This window comes from Calidris pugnax, unplaced genomic scaffold, assembly GCF_001431845.1.
Source record: "Calidris pugnax isolate Ruff unplaced genomic scaffold, ASM143184v1 scaffold14, whole genome shotgun sequence".
NCBI lineage: Eukaryota > Metazoa > Chordata > Aves > Charadriiformes > Scolopacidae > Calidris > Calidris pugnax.
Window position 1 is genome coordinate 12,654,440 of NW_015090793.1, and position 26,115 is coordinate 12,680,554.

Below are 26,115 nucleotides of genomic sequence, written 5' to 3' on the forward strand. Positions count from 1 at the left end.
AAATAACTCAGAGCACTGGCTGATATGCTCCAGGGGCTGAGCTACCTCCAGGCACCACAGCCTCTGGAGGTACTGGGGCTGGGTGAGGTCCAGGGTCCCTGTGATGGGTGGACATGACTTCTGTGGTCACAAGGGGAGAGGCTGTGACAGCAGGAGACTCCCCTAGAGCAGAGACGGTGGCTGGGAAGCAGTTCAGGCTCTTCCATGGCCACCGATGAGACAATTTCAATGCCCTGAAACCACCTGGGGACGATGGCACCTGGCCAAGGTGCTCCACAGCCCACTGCATCCTGAGTTACGCCATTTAATTAATTTTCCTCTCTGGATTGATGAGTTTTGGGTTCGCCTCCACCCCTGAGAAACCGCACGGTGCCTTGGGAGAGGGCGAGGATTCACACCCGGCTGCACAGCACAAACCCGTCTGGCACCTTCGGCTGTTGAGGGCTCCCTGTGGTTTGGGGCTGCAGCTGCCACTTCCACCCCTCCCCCAGGAATACCAGCGCTGGGCTTGCATCGGGCTGGATGGGAACTAAACCACACAACACGGGCAAAACCCTCCTTCAGAGATAAAGCGCCCCTTTCTTGTGGGTGATAAAAGAGAGGAAAAAAGTTTCCCACATCCAGAGATAGATACCTGCTGAAATACGTAGGACAGCTGTGACTACTGTGCAGATTAGGGCCAGTCACTTGATTTCTGTGAAGGCAAGGAGGCCAACAGTGAGGCCAGTGAAGATGCCAAGGAAACCACTTCTACCAGCACGTGCAATAAGCTGGAACCCGTTGGGTGCAAGGGAACGACTTGTGCTGCCAAAGGAGAAAAGAAAGAGAAAAAAAGGACACAAGGTGGAATAAACACCAACCACAGTTGCTTCAAGTACCTGAATGAAGAACAGAGAGATCTTCTGGTTGCTCCTTTGGGCCCCTCCTTTTCGAAATAGTGTGGTGCTGTTGGCCAGCACTTTGCAGAACGACTGATCCGGGTGGTGCGTGCTCTGCCCAGGGCTGGGGAGGTATCTGCCCTCCAGAGCCTCCACTGATCACTTTGTTCTGAACTTACTGATTTCTCTAGCCTGCATCTGTCCCGTGTCACCATGGTCACTCACCACCTCATCGTGGCTTCTGCAGTTCCCTCACTCTCTCTTTCAAGCAAGGCACTGGTAGCTCTAGTTGTGCCATTTTCTGCCCAGGCTCTCCTAGTAATGGCCATGACCCCCGTGTTTGCTCCTAGCAGGTAGTACCTTAGTCTCCATGTGGATCTCTCCCGTTGACAAACCAATGGCATTTTCTCAAATCTACTGTCACACAAACGCTCCATCTGGTACGGGTGTGGATGCCTGATCCTTTCTCTCGTTTCTACATTAGCTGGACTGTGATTTCTCACCCTTTTCTGTGCATCCTCTGTTTCCTTTTTGGCCTCTGGTCTCTGACTATCATCTTCTCTTCCAGTGAGGCTTGCTGCTCACTTCATCTTACTTCATCTTCTTAACCCTCTTTCTCCTCCTCCAGCTGGCCTTCTCTTTTTTCTTTCCCCAAATACATACTTCTGGGTTCACTGTTCTTCAGACCTCCTGCTCAGCAGATACCCGCAGCTTCTCAGTCACATGTACATGTGCATCTTCTACTATTTTCCACCTTGCCCTCAAAACCTCTCTTGCAGAGTTCTTCAGTGTCCTATTTCTTCAAAACCTCATTAACGTTGTCTTCACTTCAATCTGTTGCCTGCAGCTCCCATTCCATGAATCTTTCATTTTATAAACTCTATCATTTGAGACCTGTTCAGTATTAACATACAACCCTGAATCAGACCTTTTTGTTGGTTAGAAAATGATGGAAACTCTTCATTTATCAGGGACTCGGGGATATCCATCAGTCCCCAAAAACTTGTGGGACCTCTGGAAGAGTCAATGAGACAATTGCACATACATACACGAATACGTGTGTTTAAGGTGGGACATTTCTAGGGCACTCACCTATAGGAGCTGCGAGGCTGCAGAAGCAACTGGCAGAGATGAGTTGCGTATGCAAACCATAAGGGCAGAGACATCTCAGACTTCCTGTGCACGCGTGGCCAGCTGTGCAGATGCCTTCAGCACGCACAAAGGGGCATCAAGCTCAGTGCCTGCTTCTCCTGGAGAGGTTTCCCTGCATTCCGTGCCTCTGATCCTTCCATTAGAGCTAATGCACAGAAACAGCGCCTGGATCCACCTCTGATATTTTGTCTGCCCTTCTCTGTCCCTGCGGTGCAGTATTTGAAGTCCTCACCTAAAGGCAAATCAAACATGCCTGGAATTGACTCCCACACCAGCTCCCCCTCATCCTCCACTGATGAGCTCCCAACACCTCCACCTTCTGCACCTACGACTTTTGGGCAATCAAAAGTTAGAATCATAGAATCATAGAATGGTTAGAGTTGGAAGGCACCTTAAAGATCATGAAGTTCCAACCCCCCTGCCATGGGCAGGGACACCTCCCACTAGACCAGGTGGGAGGGTTGGGATAAAGTGTGTTTCATCAGCTGGAAATGGCTGAGCAGGACTTTGGTGAGGATATTGGAGGTATTGGATGATTCCCTAAACCACCATGAGCTGCCAGTGAAGGTCCTGGAGAGAAAGCCAAACACAGGATGAACACTGCAGAGATGTTTCTGCTGCAGTATGAATGCTGCAATCCAAGACCTACACGAGATCCCACCTGCATCAAGGACATTTCTGGTCATTCACAGGACCGATGGTGTACATCATAACTTCACTGCCAGATCTCACAGTTCCAGCTCATCTGTCCAGCTGCACAGCAAAATCAGTTGACTTGAAAAAGACACATTCCTGCTGGACCCTATTAATAACGCATCTGATTAGGTTTCTGGGTCAGATCCTCAGCTAAGCAGTCCTGCACAGCCTCGCTGGCTTCCAGGTAATGGTCTGTCTCCAGAACTGACTCTTCCCTGGAGCTCTTCTTCCTAGGGGCTGGTTTTCTTTGCAGCCTCCCTTACTGATGGGGCAGGCCCTGCCAGTTGTTCAATGGTTTTGGGTGCAGTCAGCAGAAGCTTGTTTGTCCTAGTGTGATGTGCAAGCTCAGCACTTTTGAGAACATCAAACAGCTGTGCAGGCACTTTCAGAAACAGAAAAGTTACATTGTGGGGGGATTACCTGGCATCAGAAAGAGAAGTGCAGATCTTTGACTCAAAAGGCAAATTAATTGTGTTATGGGTCAAATAAATCTGGACTTGTTTCTCTGTCTCAGCACCAAGCCAGCCTCCCCTGTAAGGAGAAGCCTTCTGAAGGGTGAAGGCAGCAAAGAGAAATCTGCACCAGGTGGGCTGAAAAGGGCTGGGGCATCACTACTGCAGGGCCTTGGTGCAGAGCAGCTGAAGACCCTCTAGAAAACGGTTCCAAAAAGCAGTTCAGCTGCTGCCACTCTGCATTTCACCATGTAAAATGATAGGAATGACTTGTCCCCAGGGACAGAAACTGTCACATTTGATGAATACAGACGTAGCCAGAGAGATCATAAAACGTTCCTTTGTCTTCAGGGCAGGAAGGGGATTTCTTTCCTCTCCTTTGTTTTACTTGATTTTCACTTCTTTTTTTTTTTAATATCAGAGAAGACAAAAAGAATTAAGGTCCCATCCCTACAGTGCCACGGGCACAAAACTTCCTGGGTATCAGCTGTTTAGCGGGGACCCTGCATTCAAGCCCCAGCTCAGTGTTAATGCTCTGAATTTGCTTTTGGGGGTAAAGAAAAATATCCATGAATCCAGAATGGGGAATACTGCAGCTTCCTGATTCACCGCCATCTTGTGATATTTAGCATTTTCCTAAAAGGATCAACACACAATAACAATTAAAAAAACCTAACAACCCCAAATAACAAAAAAACCCCTAAATTTGTTGCTAGTGCCTATAATTATAGAGAAAAGCTGGAAACCAGGAGTCAGATGGGCTCTAAAACTCCTATCACAAACAAATAAAATTAAAGCTTGTGACATTTGTAGCTTTTACATTTTTATGACCTGCAAAGGCTTCACAATAAACTGTGTTCTTCCATTGAGAAGCATGAAAAAGAAGCTGGAGTTTTCCTTGATTAGATCTCGCCTTGGATGATATGAAGACGAGGTTTTCAATCTAATTTTTTTTGGCCTTTGCCTTCGGGTGGAATGGCAAAATTAGGACAAGCTCGCTCAGATGAGCTGGTAATTACTATTATTATTCCTTCCATGTACAAGCAGAGTACCTGGGAGCTTTTGTACTAGTTCAGAGAGGAAAAACACGGTGATTAATGCCGCATAATGCACGGGCAAAGTTTAACAGAAAATAAGGAATTTTTTTTTTTTTTTAAAGCCAAATAATAGGGGGACATTCCAGCTTTTAAAAAATGATAGAAGCAGACTGGACAAAGCAGCTGGAAGCAAAACAGTGAAACCGTCCTGCCTCTAAGGAAAAGGGGTAGCGGGAGGAGGTGTCCTTGCCCAAAGCCAATCTGGATGAGGCATTTGCATACAGACCATCCCTAAAGGAAGAGCCCTGGCAGAGCTTGGCTGAGCCCCACACCAGTTCCACGTCATGAGCCACAACCAGCAAACACTCGCTTGCAAAAATACTCACAACACCCAAAATCTACAGTGCACCCCAGTATTTTGCTATTTTACTGTATTTACTGTTTTGCTGGTATTTTGCCGCCCTGTATTTTACCACTGACTCTGCCAGATGTGACAGAAGGGACCATGCTGACACAGATGAAGGTGGTGGCTGGGTTTTGTCCTTGACCCTGTAAAATTGTCCGTCAGCCCGCGGGGAGGATCGGTGCTCTGGAGGAGTCGGGCACATCTGGTAGCACCCAGCAGGACTGTGGTTCCCCACAAAGCAGGAGTCAGAGCTAGTTGTAAACATTGGGGAAGGAGGAGAGGACCTCACCTCAGGCGCTGATGGACCATTCCACCTCTTCACCAGGCCTCCATCCTCAGCCAGGACACACTGGGGACACCTCTCATCTCAGCCATGACCACGATGCCTGGGGGTGTCCCCTAATTTAATGCCAGTCCCTTAATTCAGTCCCCTAATGTACTGCCTTCTCATTAGGTGTCTCTTCTCAATGGATATATGAAACGTGAGTTATCACAAAATTTATGAATTCTTTCAGTGAAATAATTTTTGGGGCATAGTCCCTAATTCCTTCCCCCTCCACTTCCACTGAAGAAAACCCACGAACACCGATTTAAGAAGCAGCATCAGTTTCAATGGCTTCATTTATAAACCATCCAAACAAATGGCCCAATCATTGTATTCACACTTTTAAACTGTCACCATCTTGGACTCTGTAAGTGGATTCTCAGAGAATAGCATAATGCTCTTTAATAGAAAAATCAGTTGCAATTTAGTAGCGGTGTCCATTCCCCAAGGACCCATGGGTCAGAGCACCAACACCCGTCTCTCCTTACCTCCTGCAGGCTCAGGCTCTACAGTGACCTAGGAAGCCTCATCAAGTGAAACACAGCAGAGCAGTTTCCTTCTGCATGGGTTTTTGTAAGAGCCTACATGTGCTTTTTGTTATCTGCATTTTTTCCCCTCCCTATATTTTTCATACGTCTCATATAAGCAGCTGGCCTCTGGGCTCACACACAGCAAAGATCACACAGCACCCAAACCAAATATGAGGGAAACGAGTTTCCCTGGGCGCTGATACGATGCAATTGGGCACAAAGAATGGAAACGAAAAAATGGAGGATCACAACAGACAGACCAGGGGCTGGCACAGCTACACAGTCACACCCTATCCTAGCTGATATTACAGCTCAGACCACAACATGGTCAAGCCAGATGACGGTAGCTCTTCCAAAGATGATCACCAGACCTGTGCTCCCGTTTCCATACAGCAACTCCACAGTCTCACAAACAGCACAGACAGGGTCAGGTCCAAAATGCAATACTGGGATTCCCTAGTAGGGAATCGCGGATAAAGGCAAGCACAGACCCCCAGACCCTGGCATTAGGTATCAGCTCAGTACTAGGAGGGACCCACAGGTTAAATCTAGTCTCCACAAAGACAGACAACATGCAGCAAGATCTACAAAGCTTATCAAGTGACTGTATCTCACATGAGAGGGCTGGCTCTGGCTACCTTGCCTGCCTCACATGCTTCACTGCACATGGAAACACCCCGTCAGAGCTCGCACCAGGAGCTCAGGCAAGTGGCAGTTCTGAGGTGCCTGTTATTGCTACAGCCCTCTAATGGACCATGAATTTGGCTCCCAATACTTTCTCATCACGTTCTTCTGCCGAGCACCTCCTCTAAACTGCAGCTTTCAATCACTCTTTCTGCCACCTGTCAATGAAGCATAAAGAACCTTTTTGGCTTTGGCACAGCCCTGCAAAACTCCAATAATGAAATGGTTTGAATTATTGCGCTATTACCAGACACAAATCTTCTCTGAGCCAAGACAGAGAGGTGCATAAAAAATACACACCATTCTCAGCAGACAGCTGGCCCATGCTAACGGGGCATGGCCGTTTTGTGGTGCAGTTGTACCAGCAGAGCAGAAGCAAGCTTGCACTGCACAGCAGATATGGTGCTATTTGTTACATCCACAGAAATTCAGTGTACTTTGGAGTGATTTCAGTGGACCTAACAGAATACCTCTAGTCTTGGACTAGCACTCTAGAGTCTATAACATTGCTGGCTGGCTCCTTTATCTCAGAAAATCCTTTAACACATTATGAAAAAAAATCTCTAATACAAATCTCTGCATTCTTTCAATATATTTTGTTTTATTACAAGAATAGTTTAGAGCAGAACAAAATAATCATGGCAAAATCAAATTTTGAGTAGTTAAGAGACTTTACAAGCCTCAAATCTCAAGTAATCTCTCAAGTTATTGCTGTGCAGCGCGGTAACGATGTACTCATCTTTCACAGCAACATGTGATGCTGCACTGTAACTCAGCACTCCTGCAGAGTATTACATTCAGCAGTAGTGCAGAGAGTAAGAAGGAAATATGCTTCCTTTCATTGTTTTATTGCTATCTCATCTCACTGATAATGCAGCTTTTAGTCTACTCAAGTTATGTCTAAATTGGGCAGAGACAAAGCCAGCCCCTCATGCCCTCCCCTGTGACTGTGTATCCACATAGATTCTGTTGATTTCAGAAGGGAGAATTAACAAATCATCAATTAGGCTATTAAAAAAATAAATATTCTTCTGCAGGAAACATACTGATCCCTACAATTAATCTATTAATAAGCATTTACTGGTAACATTAATTGCATGACTCACAGTGCCTGAATTTTTTATTTAAAAAAAACCCCATCCATCCAAAACCCAAAGGGCATGAGGCGGGGGTGTCTGAGGCCTCCAGACACACTGAGCTGGCTCTTACTTCAAAGGATGAATCATCAGAATCTGGTTGGTATCAGTAGAATTGGCCTGCACAATGAGGCGAGTTAGCCTTTCCCTTGAGGTGTTTCTGTCTCTTGGCTACAGACAAATAACGCAGCTTGGCTGCCAGCAAACTTTTTACATTATGTAAACCAAGCAAAACATATTTCTATAGCAAAGGTTTTCTGAAATAAACCTCTGGAAGTTCTCATGACATAGCAAGCACTCTTTCTAAAATTTCAATATACATTTCAGTAAGAACAGAGACACACAGGCAGTATTTTCTTTTCACTCTATCCTTCCAATGTTTATAGAGAAAACAGAATCTGCAAGCCTCACCCCTACACACCTATTATTCTGGGCTGTGTACGTCACTGTCACAAAGTTATACAGTTCCTTAAGTGCAGAGCAAGTCTGGAGAATCCCAAATACAATCAAAATCAAATATATTTGATACAGACATCAGGATCTGGAAACACTAAAAAGTCTAGGTATAGTCATGTGAGACTGCCAAGATAAAGTAACCATATAAAAATTACTGATATTCCTGGGGTACAGGTGCATCAGTGTGTTTGAGCCCCAGGTTCTTGGAAAGCCTCTGTTTTACAAAAGACTGTCCTATTTTATACGAGCTCTAATAGCAAAAGTTTTAATCAAGTCTTGCAGCTGATGCTTAAAAAGAACATCTTATCTTCAAGCACCGTGAATGGACTAGAGGGGTTCTTGTTTGGTTTTAATTATGTGGCTTATTCATTAAAAGGTTAATCTCCTGCTGTATTTTTCCTCACACCACAATTTCATGCCACAGTTGGAGCAACAGCTTGGCTCTCAGGCTGGAGGTTGATGAGGGAATTGCTTGCTTGGGCCAGCTCTGCGATGGATACTCGTCCTCTCTGTTTGATGTACTGAGCCACGGCAGCCATTTCCTCTGGAGTGATGTAGATGAACTTTCCTCTGTCATCAATCACACCTGCAGGGGGAAAGAAAGGACCTTGAAGTCAGCACTTCGGCTCCTCTCACTTCCCGACAGACATCAGTCACTGCTTTGGGAAGGGATGTTCAAACTGCTGAGGTTGCATTTCATATCTAGGGCAGGCAGAACAAGGTGTTAGCAGTCAGGCTTTTATCTCCTCTCTGCTGTTGGGTCTTTGAGCAGGGCTATGACAATAGCCGAGTGCCTTGGTAAGAGCAATTTTGTTCAGCAAAGTAACACACTCCTTTCACTGCACACAGCCAGCTGGCAGTACCACAGCAGCTACGTCAGGGATATAGTTTCAGTGCTGAAGTTCTGGGCCCAGGCAGCTGGTGGAGAAAGGCAGAGCAGCCCAGGAGGCGATTCAGAGACTGTGGGGCCCAGCTCAGCCATTCCAGCTTACCCTCTGAAAGGGAATGGAATGAAGCTCAATTTCCATATTTCAGTTGCTCCATCAAGAACAAGAACAGACCTCTCTGTTCTTAACAGGACCAAACGCATGGCAGAGAGCCTCACTGGCAAGCGCTTCAGGCCACAGAAAGCGCCAGGACAGCACACATCCTCATGCTTCGATTCAGAGCACTTCTAGGTCACTTGAATGGTACTCCACATGTACCCACCAAGATAGTTGCTTCCCAGCCACAGTATCAGATTAAAGTTTACACTGGCACCTTCTCCTACTTCATTCTTGGAAAGAAAAAGACTGTCCAGGAATAAAACAGACTTGTTCAGACTGGGAGCTACCCATGTGCTCAGTCTCTGCTTACGTTCCAGCTGTGATTGCATGGGTACATGGCTAGGAACAAGCACTTCACTTACTACAGTGTCCTGGAATGCTCTGGGATGTTTGCTTCTCCCACAGTGTGCCGAACTCTGGTACTGGCTTTAGCCACAGCACCTTAAAAACAGGCTTGTAAACTACCCCAAAACATCCAGCAATTCTTTCAAATTCAGATTTCAGAAGACATCGTTTACAGCTGGCTGCTCAGCAAAAGATCTGTAGGGCTGAATCAACAAGCAACCTTGTGCTAGTTCCTGACTGCTGGGGACATTCATCCCCCACCTCTGTATAATAGAACATAGAAGCAATCACATCCCAGAGTGCTTTAAACAGTAGCTTCATGGCAGCTGAAGCAGCGATAATAAAAATTTCCATTTATAAAGTTCTACTAGGATCTTCTGCAGTTTAAAACAGAAATTACACTGGACGTCTCTCTCTATCATAGTTAAAGCATTTTCTGCACCACCTATTCACCAGCTAAAATAAAGTCTCTATGTTTTGACTGTCACCTGTTAGAGTGCCATCTGCCATCAGGTCCTGGATTCTGTTAATTGCATCCTGTTTGGAAGGGAAAAAGGAATAACAAGTTGATCAAGAGGAAATAAAAGAAATATTTCACATGTTCAGAAAAGCTACAGATGGAGGCTTGCATTTAACTCCTCTGCACTAAAGACTTTGGTGAAGGATATACATCATTATTTCGACAGAGACAGATGCAGTAAGTCCTTTCACCTTAGAAGGATGAAGTGAGCTTCTGTATTTTGGGGTGTTCAAATAACTTACCTATCCCCAAAAGAGACTTTAACTGCTACATTAGCTGTCAGTTTTATGGAAGGGGGGTGGTTATATGCATCTTCCCAGGGAAAGGTGGTATCGTGCCAATGCAACATGCCAGTTCCATGAAGTACACTGAGGTACTTCTCCAAGAACCTGGCTACACTTAATACATTCCAGATCTTTTTATATATTTTTTTCATGCTACATTTCAGAGGAAATCTCTTTTACCAATCCAAAGAACAGCCTGCTGAATTTGTTGCTGGGTTAACTCTATAGTTACTCCAAGTATGCAGTTCCATAACACCTTAAGCTAATATCTAAGTATTGGTTTCCACAGTTCCGCCTCTCTCCTGTTCTTCTATTGATGTGACTGCAGAAGCAAATTATGGTTTCGATTTCAGCCAGGTAACTTCCCTTAACTGACTTCACTGTATGCTTAAATGAAATTCTGGTTTAAGAGAGGCAGAGGCACAGTAGTCTGGACTTACAGCAGTGTAAGCTGCTGTGAAGGGGCACCCCAAGATCAGACTAGGTACAGAACAACAGAAAACAATGGTCACTTAGAAACACACGTCAAATGTGCTCAAGTTAAAATAAACTAAGCCACAACTGTTCTTCAAACCAAAAAATGTTTAAAGAACAGAAAAAGGACAAAAGGAGGAAAAAAAACAACTGTACAGATATCACACCATGAGCTCACTTTCACAGGCTTATATGGTGCTGAGAGGGACAATTTTCTCAAGTACGTTGCACTGCTCTATGACTAGATTTGCAAACACTATAGGATCCATTAGCCAACAGGCAGCTGTGCAAAATGCAAACTGAGCACTTTTCACTGAAACAACCCTGTAAACCAACAACCCTTCACTGGCTGGCTGGCACTTTGATGAATGGCCACATTTTTAGGGCTGACTGCTGATTTTCACTAAAATCCAAGCGTTTTCAGTAATGCTGAGATGCATAGATATTACCCTTATTTACCCACTTTCTCTCCTGTTCTTTTACACTCATTGCTTGTACCCTAAAAGTTAGTACTTACCTGTGTTCTTAAACCCAGATGTGAAGCCAAGTCCTCCAGCTGGATTACCTTTGTTTTCTATGGAAACAAACGAGAGTTAAATGCAGCTGATGAATGAGGAGGTCAATATATTGATTTTCCTTTTAAATAAAAAATGAGTTTAATAGATGAAGTAGAACTTGTCATTCTAACTACCTACCCCTTGTAAGCAGTTTTCTGTGATGAAAAACTCTACCTTCAGTTACTTAAACCAATCTGCTCTGTGGAAAGACTAACGCTCTGACCCACTTAAGTGAAGATTCAAATACATTTGTTCATCCTGAGCCTTTTCTTATGTTAGGAAGACAAGATGAGCACAAGCACAATAAACTGTCATGGCTTGACTGCCATCTGAGTTTCTCAAATGCTACCTTTAACGTCCAGTGTGCCTTAGCAAGATCCCTTTTTGTTTGAGAGATACTTCAAAGTGTATTTTAAAATGATCACTGGTATATATCAGCGCATACATAAAAATCCAGAAAAGACTGGCAGCATTAAGTGCTTTAGTCTGTTTCACTAACGTCATGTGTGTTAATGCCATAATAATCTTCCTAAGCAAGTGAACACCTTATTAAAATCGTCAGTGTTGGAAGCGTGTTGGGAGCCTGCTCCTGCGCAGGCAGCACGAGGATCTCTGAGAACAAAGGCAGAAGCAGGAACTGCAAATTTTCATTTTGCTTTTGACAGAGATTCTTACTGCAGCCTCAGTCAGGATGCAGTCACCACTGCTCACATCTGGTTTTATGCTTCTCTGTAGCTCCAGAGAATTACAGAGAAAACACCTGGCGCACTTGTCTGGAGCTACTTGGTTCCTGTTTTCTTATCTGCAAAAGTTTTAGAAGCTCATCTGTTTAAATGAAGTAAAAGGACACGCTGTTTGTAAGAACCTTGGAAAATACAAAACTTTTGAAATCTGTTAACATTCTGGACTACATTTCTAAGAGCCATATATGTACAGCCACAAGAGCTACATTAATATTATCAGATGCAACACTTCAAGTGATAAATGCATTTCTTTCTGATCTTGAGAGAACACTGGAAGGACACTGAAACAGATGAATCTTTTTCATTAATAAAATCAGACAAAAAAAAGCCACACACAGACTTAGTAGTTGTGAAGTTCGATGCAGCCAAGCTAGAGAACTGAATACCATGGACTGAACGCATGGAACTGGAACCAGTCCATGGAATTCAGTTCTCAGAGCTGGGAACTGCCAAGATTCGTCACATCTTCTTTTAAAAGGATGGGGGGGTGGGTTGCAAAGCCACATAAACAGAAAAACAGGGTTTAAACCTTCACCTAAAGATATTCACCCTCAACGACCACGCTTACTGGAAGCTTTTCAAGATAGAGCCTGCTGTGAATAAGATCCCAAAGGGTGGGGTGGAATTAGGATGCACTCCCCACACACTGAAATATAATGACATTGTGAGGTCCTGAGTCAGCAAAACTCTTCACCACATGCTTCGTGTTTTGGAGACAGGCTTAACTTTCATAGAGCAATATATACACATCTATGCTTTACAGAATTAATTTAATTTAAGGTATGATTCCGCTGCTGTTCTCAGCAAGGGATGAAACAGAGAAAGAGTTCCCAGGGTTAAGATGAGAAAGATTTTTTTCTTTATCTCATAAACATCTTTTTTCTTAAAGAACAAACAGGAAGGAGTAAAGCTCAGAGTCCTTTGCTATCCCTTTCAAATGTAGTTTGCAGTTTCAATTCCCTGGCTGTAATTCAGACACGCTCAATGATCCACTGTCAAGGCAGGCGAGAAGAGTGTGATGGACAGACAGCAGTCTCCTATTTCCCTGGGCCAACACAGCTTGTGCTCCACAGCAAGGGAACTGCAATTATTAATTCTTTTCCTGAAGTGCTCAGAGAGCCCACGGAGTTGGTTTGTAAGGTGTGTCGTGCAGCTACAGCACTGCTAAGTAAAACCATAAGGCTTCCATTAAGAATTGGTTGTTCTGCTTCTCTGAGAACAGAGCAGTCGAGTCTGTAACTTCAGGACTGGCCACTGTAAAAAGCAAACACACAGGATGGCAACTGCAGCAGCGACAACGCCACAGCCTGAGGTGTAACGTGGTGACATTGCAGCAGATGGGTTAAACTGGTTGCAGGGCTACTATGAAACCCCCAAAGGAAGGGGGACATTCAGCTTTCAGAAAACCAGAATTGGGGGGCATCAAACCTTTTGGTGCCTTTAAGAAAAATCCCATTTAAAACAATCCAATGAGGCAGAGCTGGAGAAGAGAGGCTGCATTTTATTTCAAACACCCTTAAGGTATGAAGCATTGGATGAGCTACCTCCAGCTAGTTATACCAGTAAAATAAGCTACTCAACAGAGGAGCTTTTTTTTTTTTTAAAAAATGCCAATTGCTCTTTTAATTTACACATTTTTCAGACAGCTACTAGCAGCTTAGCACTGCTTCTTGATATAAGCCAACAGTTCCTGTGAATAGAATGGAAGATGAGCGCAATACATAATCTATATTATTAAGCACACTTTCAAGATTAAAAAAAAATAAATAAAACTTGCAAAAGAAAGCAATGCCCCAGTTCTGCAACTCATCTCTACATAGGAAATCAGGTGTTGAAGCACTTCTGAATTAGGCTTTTAGCCCATGCTTTATCTCTCTGACGTCAAGTAGAAGTGACTAATATAAAAGGACACATATGTGCTTAAACACTGAACTGAGAGTTTGTGACTAATCTGTTCCATCCATTGCAACCATGAGGGCAATGTGCAGAATCAGACCCTACTGTGTTATCCCTTGGAAACCCTCCTATCTTTAGTGGAAGATACCAAGGGACATTGAAATATCCTACTGTTCCACCTACTATTATCCTAGGGCAGCTTGTTTATCAATAAAGAACAGCACATTTTCCTTAATACACAGCTCGGCAGTATCTTGAAAATGTTTTATGGGAATGGGTGATCTGGGATCACACCATACCATGTAGTCCATTTGCATAGTTAGTAATTGAAAAAGAGGGTGGTCTTAGCAGACATGGTCATTTCAAAGTTCCCCTCCCCTTCAAAGAAATCTCTCCGGCTTCTACTGAAATTTGCTGCATGGCTGCAAACTGAGATGTGCCATCTGAAGGCTCGTTGTCACTCCATGGTTTTACCTAGGCTCTTTAAACATGTTACCCATAGCTTTTCCAATCTATTCTCAGCTGTTTTATCTGCTTTTGGTGCTGCTCCTGATCGAAGTGGTCTGGCTTACGCTGTGGACTTGGTTACTGAACAGGGGTTATTTTCATTTGGGCTGCAGCAATGAAGGCAAGTCCTGACTCCCAGTGCTATGAGCATATGGGGTAATTTCCCAATTACCCCAAGATCATGTTGACCAGAAAGCACATGAGAGATGCAAACCTAGCAGCCTCTCTCACTGTGGCCTCATGGCAATGGGATACACCACCAAAAGTGCCAGTGACTCAGGAAGGAGAGCGCAGCACAGCAAAAGGTGTAACTTTGCAGAGACTCTAAAACGATCGACTTATTGCTCAGACTTACACGGCCGTTACTCAAATTAACTTCTTGAGCAGAGTTATCCATGAAACAAATCTGCTTTTAACTCCAGGTTTTTGCTGGTGTAATGGACATGCAAAACTGGCCCAGGGTGGGAGATTCTGGATTAACAAAATGATTAGGACTTTACTAAGTACACAAGTCATTTGCTTACTAATAAAGCCTTTCACACACGCCATACATTGTCAGATAAGAGTCCAGTTTCCAGTAAAGGAAGAAAGGGATTCATTAGGACAAAAGATTTGCATAACATTATTAGAGTAGGGAAATGAGTAGGAAAATGCATTTGACCTTTGATATAGCAATAGTGGAGAAAGAAGCATTTGTCCGTACAGATCAAAAGTGGAAATTCTCATTAACAGACCACACATTTTAAATAACCAACCATACAATATGATGAAAGGGAGACTCAGAAATAATTTTTCTCCTTAAATATTCCTTCCAAGTATTCAGACAACATTGCATATTGCATGGACAAAAACAAGAAAAGAAATCACATGAAAAGTTGGATTGACCTTTACAATGCCAGTGTTTCAGACACAAACACATCCTGCACGGCAGGCACGAGATGTAGAGACTGTTTTCTAAATCAGTAGCTGATGTTCACAAACAAAAAGCCTGGAAGTCCCAAGCCCCAATCAACAGCAAACATTGATGATCATAAACTCTGAGGGTGATCCACAAGGTACAGAGTTTATAACTCTCTCTCAGAGCGATAGGTGTAAGAGCTACAATCCTGCCCCAAAAAGCCAAGACACAGCTATAATTGCAAACCATTTTAACAATGATGGACGTGCTCATGTGTGGTTAAGTAAATAATGCAAACTATAGCTAAGGTATCACTTTTGTTACTTGTTGAATATTTAAGTAAATCAAAGAGGAAGTAAAGATTTCCCTTCTTTCTATAACTTGGCTCTTTGACGAAAGTATTTTAAACAATCTAACAAGTATGGAAGGAGAAGAAAGCTCAATGGTAGCTTACCTTAATGTATTCAAGAAATTCCATTAGAAAGCTGCGAGACTGGATACAGCAAAGAAAACAATTATTATTTTAAACTCATGAACATTAAATGCATCACAAACTTGCTGGCTACAAATATTGTAAAAGTGCTTAACTTGCACACTTCTGAAGTTTTAAATACACACAGGAGGGAGATTTTTGAACTGGAAAATAAAAATATAGATTTACTCTTAACTAGGAGTTTATGATAAGTATTTTCTAAGACAGGATATAGCTCAAGTACAATTTGTGTTTAAGTGCTTTCTGAAAGGAAATCTTTGAATCTTTTATTCTTCACATCACACATACCCTAGAATAACCACATCTGTGTGCGTTTGTGCATCACGTATTAAATCACATATACACACCAAGGACATTTTGTACAGAGTGCTTCAGGAGATAGCTCATGCAGATGCTCCAGTGTAGCACGCAGCTGTGCAACACATGTGGAAGCTCAAGCTGTTTTCAAAGCTTTGCACCTGAAATCCACCATTTCAATATAAGTGACTCCATTTTCAAAGGCAATGCAAACAATGTGCATTGAAGTTAACAAGAGATCAAGTTACTCCACAACCCTGGAAATCAATCAACCTTAATTAACTGCTTAGGTCTGGTCTCAGGACCTTAATTTTCAGCATGAGTTTCAGCATGCTAGCCTCAACAACACAAGGCTAAGTCAGCTATTGCAAAAGGATACTAAAATGCTTCAATACATTATCCACCACAAGGCGGAAGGGTGGCTTGCCATTTCTCCAAATAACTAAGTACTTGTAATTGTTTCCAAAGATGACTTTCAAATCACCTACTATTAACATACCATCTCCCCGTCCCTACCAAAGACATGTTATGTTGAGATCCAGGGATGATCAACTGCCTGCCAGCTCTTTTGAATGAGGAACATGCTTCTCTGTTCCCACATATATATTTCTGTTAATTTTTCCTTGACAGGCAGCTGTAGAAACAGACGACAAAACACATCCTAACTTTAAAGGGACTCTGAAGTAGAACAATTTAATATTTTATCCGTAATCTGATCTTCTAACAGGATAGACACACATTTTTGAAGGAACTTTAACAGAAAGTATGCATTTTGCTGCTCTCTGCATCTTCGGAAATTCCCCATCACCAGATACAACTTCTCTTGGTGTTAATCCTAGCATGATGGAGGAACTTCTCTTAAAGGAAAGGGGTCCATAGTGAGAAGCTGTGACTAATGTCAAGAGGTATTAACTCATTACAAGCTCCTCAGCCCAAAGCCACTCTCAGTCACACTAAGGGCAAACCCATTCAACTCAACAGGGTTGCTTTAGCAGAGGAGCAAATGTTCATACGGTCCTGAAAAAAATACTTGCCATGAAACGCATTGGACAGCTCAAATTTGGCAGCCACAACCCAAGAGCAACTTCAGCATTTGATAGCAATTAAAATTAGTCTAACAGGTTTTCAGCAGACAGAAAAAGCACACTGCCTCCCACAACAGTGGAACTTTTTCAAGTTTGCTGTGATACTATGTCAAGTATCACATTTCAACCACCATCCCAGCAGCGTGTCTGCAGGCAGCCACAGGAGGAGCACGCTAGAATGTTATGGGGCCATTTGAAATACCATCAACTATAGCAATCACTTGCAACACTGAATGCACAGCTTTCCAGTGTACAATCCACAAACACCTAGGTTGTTCCTGTGAATTCTTTCAAAAGAAGCCCTTTAAGACAAGAGCTGGGTTACTCATTTGATTTCACAGCAGCTCCAATGGCCTAGAAAATAAAACCAAACCCAAGCAATTCCTCCCAAAATACGTGGGCATTACCAAACTCCGTATTTAGCCTTGCTTTCATCTGACTCACTGCATATGGGTAGGGCAGAGCTGACAACAGTAAGAGAGTAAGTGACTTCCAGGATGAGTTTTATTTCAGTCCTCACCTTAAGGGAGGAGAGAACTCATTTCTAGTGATAGGCATTTGCCTTAGTACTCTCAACTAATTTGTAGGAGTCGGGAACTAGGGACTGTAGCATTCCCCAGGAAATACTCCAGGTTAACATGTACACAATCTAGCTTTTACAAGCAAAAACATTTGGCCAACTCATAATTTCAAGTTAATTTTACATGAGACAGAATGCAGTAAAGTCAACACAAGTCTACTAAAGGTAAAGGAAACTGCATTAATAGCCTAACATACATACATACCTCTTCCTCTGTCATTGATTCTTCAACCCCTTCCTCTTCAACTACAAAACTCTCCTTCAGCTTCAGGTACTCTTCATACTCCCTCTTCTCCTCTTCTTCCTTTGCTTTCCTTTTTTCCTCTTCCTGGACAGAAAAGATGACAAGTGGTCAGTTTGCTCCTCCCCAAATCAGGTTTAGTTTTAAGTAGCATCTTCTTCATCTGCAGTCTGGTTTTACCAGGACAAACAGCAGATAAAAGGTTTCTAAAGTGATGGTATTGCTAATTTTACAAGACACCCTTAAGGTAGTAACCATCTTGCGTGGTAGTGTAAGCTTGCACACAAGATACCTAGGCTGGTTCTTAACAGATCTGACACAGGAGAAAAATCACTCTTATATAGCAACCTGCTTTCTTAATTTGCATGAATATGCCTCTGCAGATCCCGTGACAGGAAGTCCCTGCCCCTAACAGTACTTTGATGCAACATCCACATTTTCAGTAACTGGCCCCAATTCTGCTCTGACATGCACTAGTGTTCATTAGGAGTGACCACAAAGAATACTGGAGTTACACTGCTGTCCATCTGTGCGTGAGAAGCTGTTCCCTAAAAGTTTCAAGTAAAATCTCTTTCTTATGACATACAAGTAAACTATGTTTACATGGAATGTAAAGAATTGTATAAAGTATTTTAGGCATAGGAGAGAAAGAATTATTAAAAAGGGTTGTGGTTTTTTTTTTTTTTTTTTTTTTACACACATTTGATTGTTAACCAAAGCCTATAGGCTCTGCTTTTAGTTATTTGCAACAAAAATACTTTGTTACCTAACCTGAAAGAAATGTTAGTCTTAAAAAAAATAATAAAAAATAATAAGTTAAAAAAATAATGTCAACCCAGAAAACTCCAAGACCAATGTCAGTGAAATAGTGATGCATACTGGGTAATGTCAAATACTCACACATTCACACAGCAAAACTGTGATTATAAGTTTAGTGATGTGATAGATTACTAGTTTACACATGTAACTTCACACAGGAGAAAAATGTTTCTTCCACAGAGAAGTTTATGTTTGTTAAGCACCCGGTACAAAGAGATTCCAATTTGACTGGCCTCTGGTTGCTATCACATTGGAAAGGCTTGATTAAAACTTGGAGAGATAAATCCTTCAGATTTCAATGACAATCCCTGAGCCTTCCTTTACTATTAACAAGGAACTGATCTCTTCAAGAACAACTATATTGATTTCTAAATGCTTGCCATGCTACATCTTTGACACTAATATGGTAATTGCTTCCTTAAATAGCTGGAAAGCAAACACTTGATCCATTAGAACAGGAAGCAACAGGTAATTAAGTATATTGAAAAATGTTCATATTAAAAAAGATGCCATGTAAGGCCAAAACCAGCAAGATACCAGAAATGGGGATGGGAGGATTGCCCTTCAATAAAAAAAAAAAAAAAATCAAAGAGAAAATAATAATGGTCCAAATTGCGTTTAATCAAACGCCCAGGAAGTCATGAGAAGGAATGCTATCAACAGATGAGAACAACAGGACTGAAAGGATTTTACTGTATGTGCAAAATCAAAACCATTTTTTTTAACCACTACCTCATGAAAAAACTACAGATCTAGGGAAGCTTGAGACAAAACAAGACCATTTTCTGGGTCATTCGTCACCGTAATGATTATTAGCAAAAGTCCAGCAGTAGTTTTTTTTCCGCATAAGCACTACAGATGCCAAGAACAGCATAACCATAATTCATTTAGAAGTGAAAGCAATTGTTCTTTTCTTGTAAAGTGCATTAAGTTTAATCTTGATCCTGGAAATACAAGAATAAGGTTATTCCCCATGTCTACTACAGAGGTTGCAATTCAATAGAATTTGAAATGAGAAAAAAAAAATAATCACAAAACCTGGAAATTGCTTTGGTAAATTTCTAGATGGATCTACAAATAAATAAATAAATAAAATCAGAAGACAGTGTCCCATTTACAACTGAGAGCAACAATAACTAAGAAGTATTTTCCTGTTTCTGGAACGTCTAACAACAAATGAACAAGACTCATTCCTGTCTTCCTTACCTACTTGAAGAACAGTCAACCCTCAAAGCCTTATATTTCCTGGTGGTTGTAGCCTCCTCCATAACACTAAGTATTTCCAGAAGCTTTTTCATCTAATAGCTAAAAATCCTGGCCACTTCCTGCACAGTCTTACATACTTTACTACCTAAATTCACCTATGATTCAACCTGTAGAAAAAGAACAATTTAGACAAACTGTGAACTGGTTCAAAGCCAATAGGAGAGATGTTTTTAGACAACTGCACTGGGAGAAGCAACCAGCAACAGCAGTGGAAGCTGAGCAGGGGGAACTCTAGCAAAGTCAGGCTGTTTGTTAACACTTATTCTCACGCTATTTTTTTCACCAACATGCCAGCACTCTTCTTTCACACGCCCAAGTCATGCAGCAGTTGCATGGTAGGTGCAGGGTCAAGTTTAGGCAGATTGCATTCTCATAAAAACCAGTCCATCTGTGTGCATAAGCCACATACGGAAACCCTCTCAGCACCCCACGGTCTACTAATGAAACAGAGACCAATACTTGTTTTATGCAAGCCATTCAGGGGGTACTCAGCTCAAACATAAATTTAAAAATACCCACATCTTTGTTAGTCAAGTTTCTTTGCCTCTGCCCATTCTGATCTCATTAACTGCTTCGGAGTTAAGTGGTGAAGCATGTGGCTCAGAGGAGAGATAATAGCTGGGCCACCTCCCTTACACCATGGGTGGGGTGGTGGGGAAATCCCAGCATCATGGAAATTTGGTAACTGCAGATGCTCACCTTCAGCTGTGTGCTTTTTTTTTTTCTTTTTTCTTTTTGAAGCAGGTTACTTCTCTCCTCACCCACCTAAATGTTACCCAAACTGGGGGCTTCCTACAGTATAAAGATTTCTTTTTTATCCATTTACTATATGCACATGAAGCATAAACTCTCCCACTCTGATCACATCTTTATTGGGAAAAAAAAAATAAATTAATCCCTCAAACCTTTTGTTTTTCTCTCTTTTTTCTGACAGTGTCCACATTATTACTGCTGGATTGACTCTACCATGACATGCTTGCAATGAGTCTCATGTGCCACCTTGCATAGCAGAGACCCAAGAGCTTCCAGAACTCCATGAAAGCTGTAGATCTCCAGCACTCTGGGAGACACTTTCCAGCACCCTTACCCCTTCCTATACTGGACCTGGTCAGCATCAACTTCCCACTGCACCCATTCTTTCCACTGCTCTCCAGGCTCCCTCTGTCTCCCAATGCCCACTGAAGACCTGGCTTTGCTGTGAGGCTCTATTCAGATCATTACCTTCTGTTTGCCTCTTACTTTGATCACAATGACACTGCCAACTGCACAACAGCCCAATCTTTTACCAGGTGAAACCCACAGTGATTTGAAAACTCTTTTAGACTTACAGCTGGAAGCAGACCTTGACTCCTGGGATCACAAATCCTTCTGGAGGCCTGGGATGCTGCTTGAATAACTGCACTGTTCTGGCTGGCTGACAGATTACAGCCTTTGAAGGTTTATCACGCATAACTATTTTTAGCAAAGGGTGAGGACCCTCACAATACTGCCCAGCAAGAAGATACTGAACTACTGTTTCTACCTTTCAATGCAGTACCCCATTTAAGGTGACACTGAGACTAAGTGATATTGGCCTACGGGGTAAGCAGCTTTTCTGTGAGCTTTGCCTAAGCAGCTTTCCCTGAGAAGAAACTAGTTGTGTGCTGTGCCAACTCTCTTCCAAATCAGATAAGGACAAACTTGCTGACAAACAAAATCATTTATAGGCAGCTTATTCGACTGCTAAGTGGAACAGATCTCATTGCTAGCGAGGAAGGTAGGCCAAACGCTGGACTACCTTCAACCTCCACCTGCTATCAGCTGTTCCCTGTTTGCGGCTGTTTCCTCGACATGCAGAATGAGGAAAAGCATTCTGGTTCCTACACCAAATGCTTTGAGGTTCATGGACTGAAGAAACCCTCCTTGTAGAGCATCCAGTTTTTGTGCTCTTAGTGCAGGTTCTGCAAGAATCAAAAAGGGACTTCACAGTAAATAATTTGACACAGAGCAGATGGCTCTCTAGGATTCCTTCCCATTCCCCCACTGTTTACACATAAAATGAAAAAATACCTTTAGAGAGACAGAATAAGCTCTGCAAGCTTTTCAACTTGTTCTTTCTTAGGAGAAATTAACTTTCAGGAAAGTATACACACTTCAAAGCTGATGCTTAAACTGAAACTATGTTTAGTACTTTCTCCAGAAATGCATTGCTTATGTATCAATAGTGGCTATAAACGCACAGATAATGAAAAGCTCTGCTGAGAAGCACTCACATCTCAATGTTTGCATAATGCCACACATAATAAAATAACTCAACAATCAACATTTTAAAACCTGGTGCCTATTCTTATATGATCAAAATATCAAATCAAAGAGCCAAAACCTTAGGCTCTAAGTTCTCAAAGGCTTCAACAGGGCCCTTGGGATCACTAACCGGTCCTGCACTTCTACAGCTCTTAAGATCCAGACCATTTTTATTTAGGCATTTAAATGCAAAACCGTAAGCCTAAATGAAATTGCCCAGGTTTAGAAACTTCAGGCACAGCTGTGCTTCAGCAACACAGACCTTGTTTTAATGTAACATTGGACAAACACTAGTCCCCACTACTGCTGTGGCCTTTTGTTTCACAAGAGTTAAGAGCTTGCTTGCTGGAAGACTGGTAGCTCTACTGAATCAAGCTATGTTTCCAGAGCAGTCCAGTCCACACAGGATTTGCAGGCAACACACCCTGTTCAACACTCTGTTTTAGTATAGAAGAGTGATAGCTGTAAGCCCTGCATCTGCACAAGCAGCTTCTTTAGCCCAGTGAAGCTATTGCTGAAGGAGTAAAATCTACAAAAATCCCTGTGCACAGGGAAAAAAAAAAAAGCAAAAGCTCTTGTGCAAGCAATCTGCAAGGCTTTGTATGAAGGCACTGTTTTGCAACATCAGAGGAAGTTCGCTGTCATTGATAAGGTGGCAGTTGGTAAACCATCTCACCACTAAAAAACTCCAAGAGTGAAAGGGAAATCCCCAGGGTAAAGCAGAGCTGAAGGAAATGCCAATTATAAAGGAGCTTCCTCACATGCACAGCCAATCAGGTCATCAGAACACTGGAAAGGAAACTTGAATTTAAAAATATATTATCTGGTTTGCAACACTGGAACCAAGGGGCAACCACATTTTATTTATATGTACATACAAATACATTTAGATAGAACCAGGGGGTTATTTTTCTCAAGTATCTGCAAGATTTTAGCCCCTTGAAAGCACAGTTCCCAGTCGTAGTACATCACTGTGTAGAGTTACCCAAAAGTAACTGGAAAGATTGATCAGTGTGCCTATAAAACAAAGCGGGTTTTCATCTAACTGAAGAATACATTATTTCCACTAGAACCTAAATCTCAAACTACTTGAGTGGGGTGTGTGTGTGAAAGGGTTAATGGTCCTGAAGACTTTATCAGAGATCAACACTGGGGAATTTCTTGAAGATCTGCATGCTGCAACATGACTTTATATCCTCCTGATCTATTTGACTTCCCTCGTCAACTGACTAACTTTTAGATGGTATTTAATGGCACAGGAATCACCCAGTTTTGTTGACTAGGATTCAGCTATTAGTTTAAGGTTGTAGCTGAAACGCTGAAAGGAAACTCTCCTTTACACAAAGCCAATCTCAATGTTCACAGAAGTTAGCACAATTTTGGTAGCACTTCTTGGGAGAGAGATTGAAAAAAAAAAAGTTCAACTGAAATTTAGCTAACAAAGCTGGCTGTGCTTGTTTGGAGACTTGCCATTGACACTGCACCTGCAGAAATACTCTGATGTACTGGAAAACAAAGGGGAAAAGAAGTATGACGCTATCTGACAACTGTAACATTCCTCAGATGAATTTTAGTAATAAACTAAATTTCTTGTGCCTATGGGAATATAAACTACAGAAGCATCAGTAATCAAACTGCTTCCAAAAATCATACAACCAGCTGCCCTCTGGCTTTTATCTCATTACTATCACTACTGGAGCTACTTTTCATAATTTTGCCTTTCCATGTCCTCATTTATATTACCACATGTGTAGTCCACAAGGGCTTGTGACAAAATATTACTTGTGGAAATGAAGAATCCTTTCTATAGAGGAACGTATAAGTGACATTTTTTCCTATGTATTCTATAAAAACACAATAAATCCAATGATCCCTTTATTGCTTACAGGGACATAGAAGAGAGAGGCAGTATCTTCTACATCATACAATCAGTTGTTAACAAGATTTGGAAGATAAGATGTTACGATCATAAAGATGGGCTAAGCTTACATGCACAGTAATCAACTATCTATTCATTCCATTTCTTTCCCCTCCTATCAACCAGTCAGGACTAAAACACTGAAGTCTTGTTATTATCATGCTCCCTATAATACTGCTTTCTTTGCTGACTGCAGCAGAAACTCAAGCAACACAGCCTTAAACATGTATAAGTCTTGAATTGTTCTGTTTCCTGTTAAAGACTCATAGGAAAACAGAGACTTAAAATTACTAAAAAGTGCTTGAGGATGAAAATTAAATATTGTCAGACATGTTTACTTCGATCGGCACTCAAAATGTTCAGCAGTAACTGGATTATTCAGCCTTAGACCCAAGCAAAAACAAAAAAAAGTAAATATTGAAAACACTTTCCCCTGAGTAGCAGAATAACAATCTTGATATAGCCCAGTGGGTTGGCTTGTTGCCCTGACAGACTACCTGGAAAAACAAACAAATGAACCAAACATAAAAAAGGTTAAAATTACAGACTCTAAGTAGCCAAGGGAGTTATTCCCAGAAGTGAATAGTAAGTTTCATTCAAGCATCTGAGAATTTTTCAAAATTCTAGTAAATACTCCTTTGGATTGTTGAGCATAGAGTTTGAAAATAAAATAAAAAACCCAAAGCCTTAGTTTATATTCCTATTTTTCACTGAGCCCTGTGAAATGGAGGTGGAAGTACTTTAGTGCAATCTTTACTAGGAATACTAAAAATTAAAGTAAAAACAGTAAGATTTTCTTCATTCAACCAAAGTAAGTTACTCAGCCCTACAGTGAACAGACTTAGATTAAAAAAAAAAAAAAATGAAGTCAAATACATTAATAAGCACTTTCTGTGTGAAGAGTCACCCAGTTAGAATTTCACCCTTATTTTCTACTCAACTTTTCAACCATGCCTGACTGGTCCTGATTAGCCAGCTGCACTGCTAAACCCCAGTCAAACCCGCAGGCGATCAACAAGGCAAGATCTTTGTTCTGGGCTACAGCTTCTTTTGAGCAGGTTGCCCAAGCTGAACTGCAATTTGCTTAGCAATTTACCTGCCATGCTGCCACCACTCTGGAAGAAATTGAAATTCTGTTCATTAGCCTCGTCTAAAGGAAGTGACATTTAAACAATGCTAATGTCCAGCAAATGCACCCTCCTAATCCTCCTCAGACTATTCCAGTAATTTTGCCAACTCTTCAGGGTTTCAAGGACATTGAGTTCCTAGAATCTTATATATATGTATTTTTGGTAACTGGGTGGAGACAAAGCACTTAAAAGAATACACCACTGCAGGAAAACTGCCATCTCACTTATCTGTTATGCCAAGTTCCATGGCATACAAGGATGGGCAACAGACATGTGCTGTAGAGGCAGCCAGAGCTCGTCTTAACCTCTTTCTGAGCTGTAAATATGAGGAGAAATCTGCAATACTTAGGAGAAAACCAGAATGGTCACAGGCACCACAAGGCATTAGCTGGTGCTACTGAAGTGTGTGGGCAGGAGAAAAGCACTAGACAGATCCACAGGAAGCCAGGGTTGATAGTTCTGCTGTCAGCAAACAGCTTGGCTAAGCACAGGAGCAGCACAGACTAGCTGAGATCAGTTATCCAGTCTCAGGGCTCATGCTTTGCCCACTAAGGTACTTCTAAATTTCTACACCTTTCTCAGAAGGGCAGCTATGGAATAACTGGTCTCCTGGAAGTTTGTCCAAGTTATTTTACAAGTCATAGTTTTGGCCCATGCTACATATCCTGATGTTGTAGTACTGACATTCTCCTCATCCATTTAAATTTCTGAAATTCAGGAGCCTTCTATTGATGAAAAGGCAACAAACAGAGTTCAGAAGATAAAGGTAAACATACATCCTACAAAAAATCTCATGGATACAATCTGTGTGCATAATGTATGGAAGAAAAATAATTGTAATTGCTTTATTTTGCCTTCATACCTCGAACCAGAGGAAAGGAAAAATAGTCTTTTCCTCTTTTTAAGTGTTATCAGCAATACATCCCACGTACAAAGCCTGCACTTAGAACACATTAGAATAAATCTGCTCATTACAAACCA

The 26,115-nt window shown here is 42.0% G+C and overlaps 1 protein-coding gene across 4 annotated transcripts in view; it reads right to left on the bottom strand.

The window, feature by feature from the left end:
• Positions 1–6,737: 6,737 nt before the first annotated feature.
• DDRGK1 (DDRGK domain containing 1) overlaps positions 6,738–26,115 on the bottom strand; it is a 38,149-nt gene continuing 18,771 nt past the window's right edge. For all 4 annotated transcript variants that reach the window (XM_014936052.1, XM_014936051.1, XM_014936053.1 and 1 more), the window contains exons 5-9: positions 17,683–17,805; positions 15,477–15,515; positions 10,939–10,995; positions 9,632–9,680; positions 6,738–8,338 (exon numbers count right to left, since the gene is read on the bottom strand). In XM_014936052.1, the coding sequence (XP_014791538.1) occupies positions 8,166–8,338; positions 9,632–9,680; positions 10,939–10,995; positions 15,477–15,515; positions 17,683–17,805 (441 nt within the window). In that variant the 3' untranslated portion in view covers positions 6,738–8,165. The remainder of the gene's footprint in view (positions 8,339–9,631; positions 9,681–10,938; positions 10,996–15,476; positions 15,516–17,682; positions 17,806–26,115) is intronic.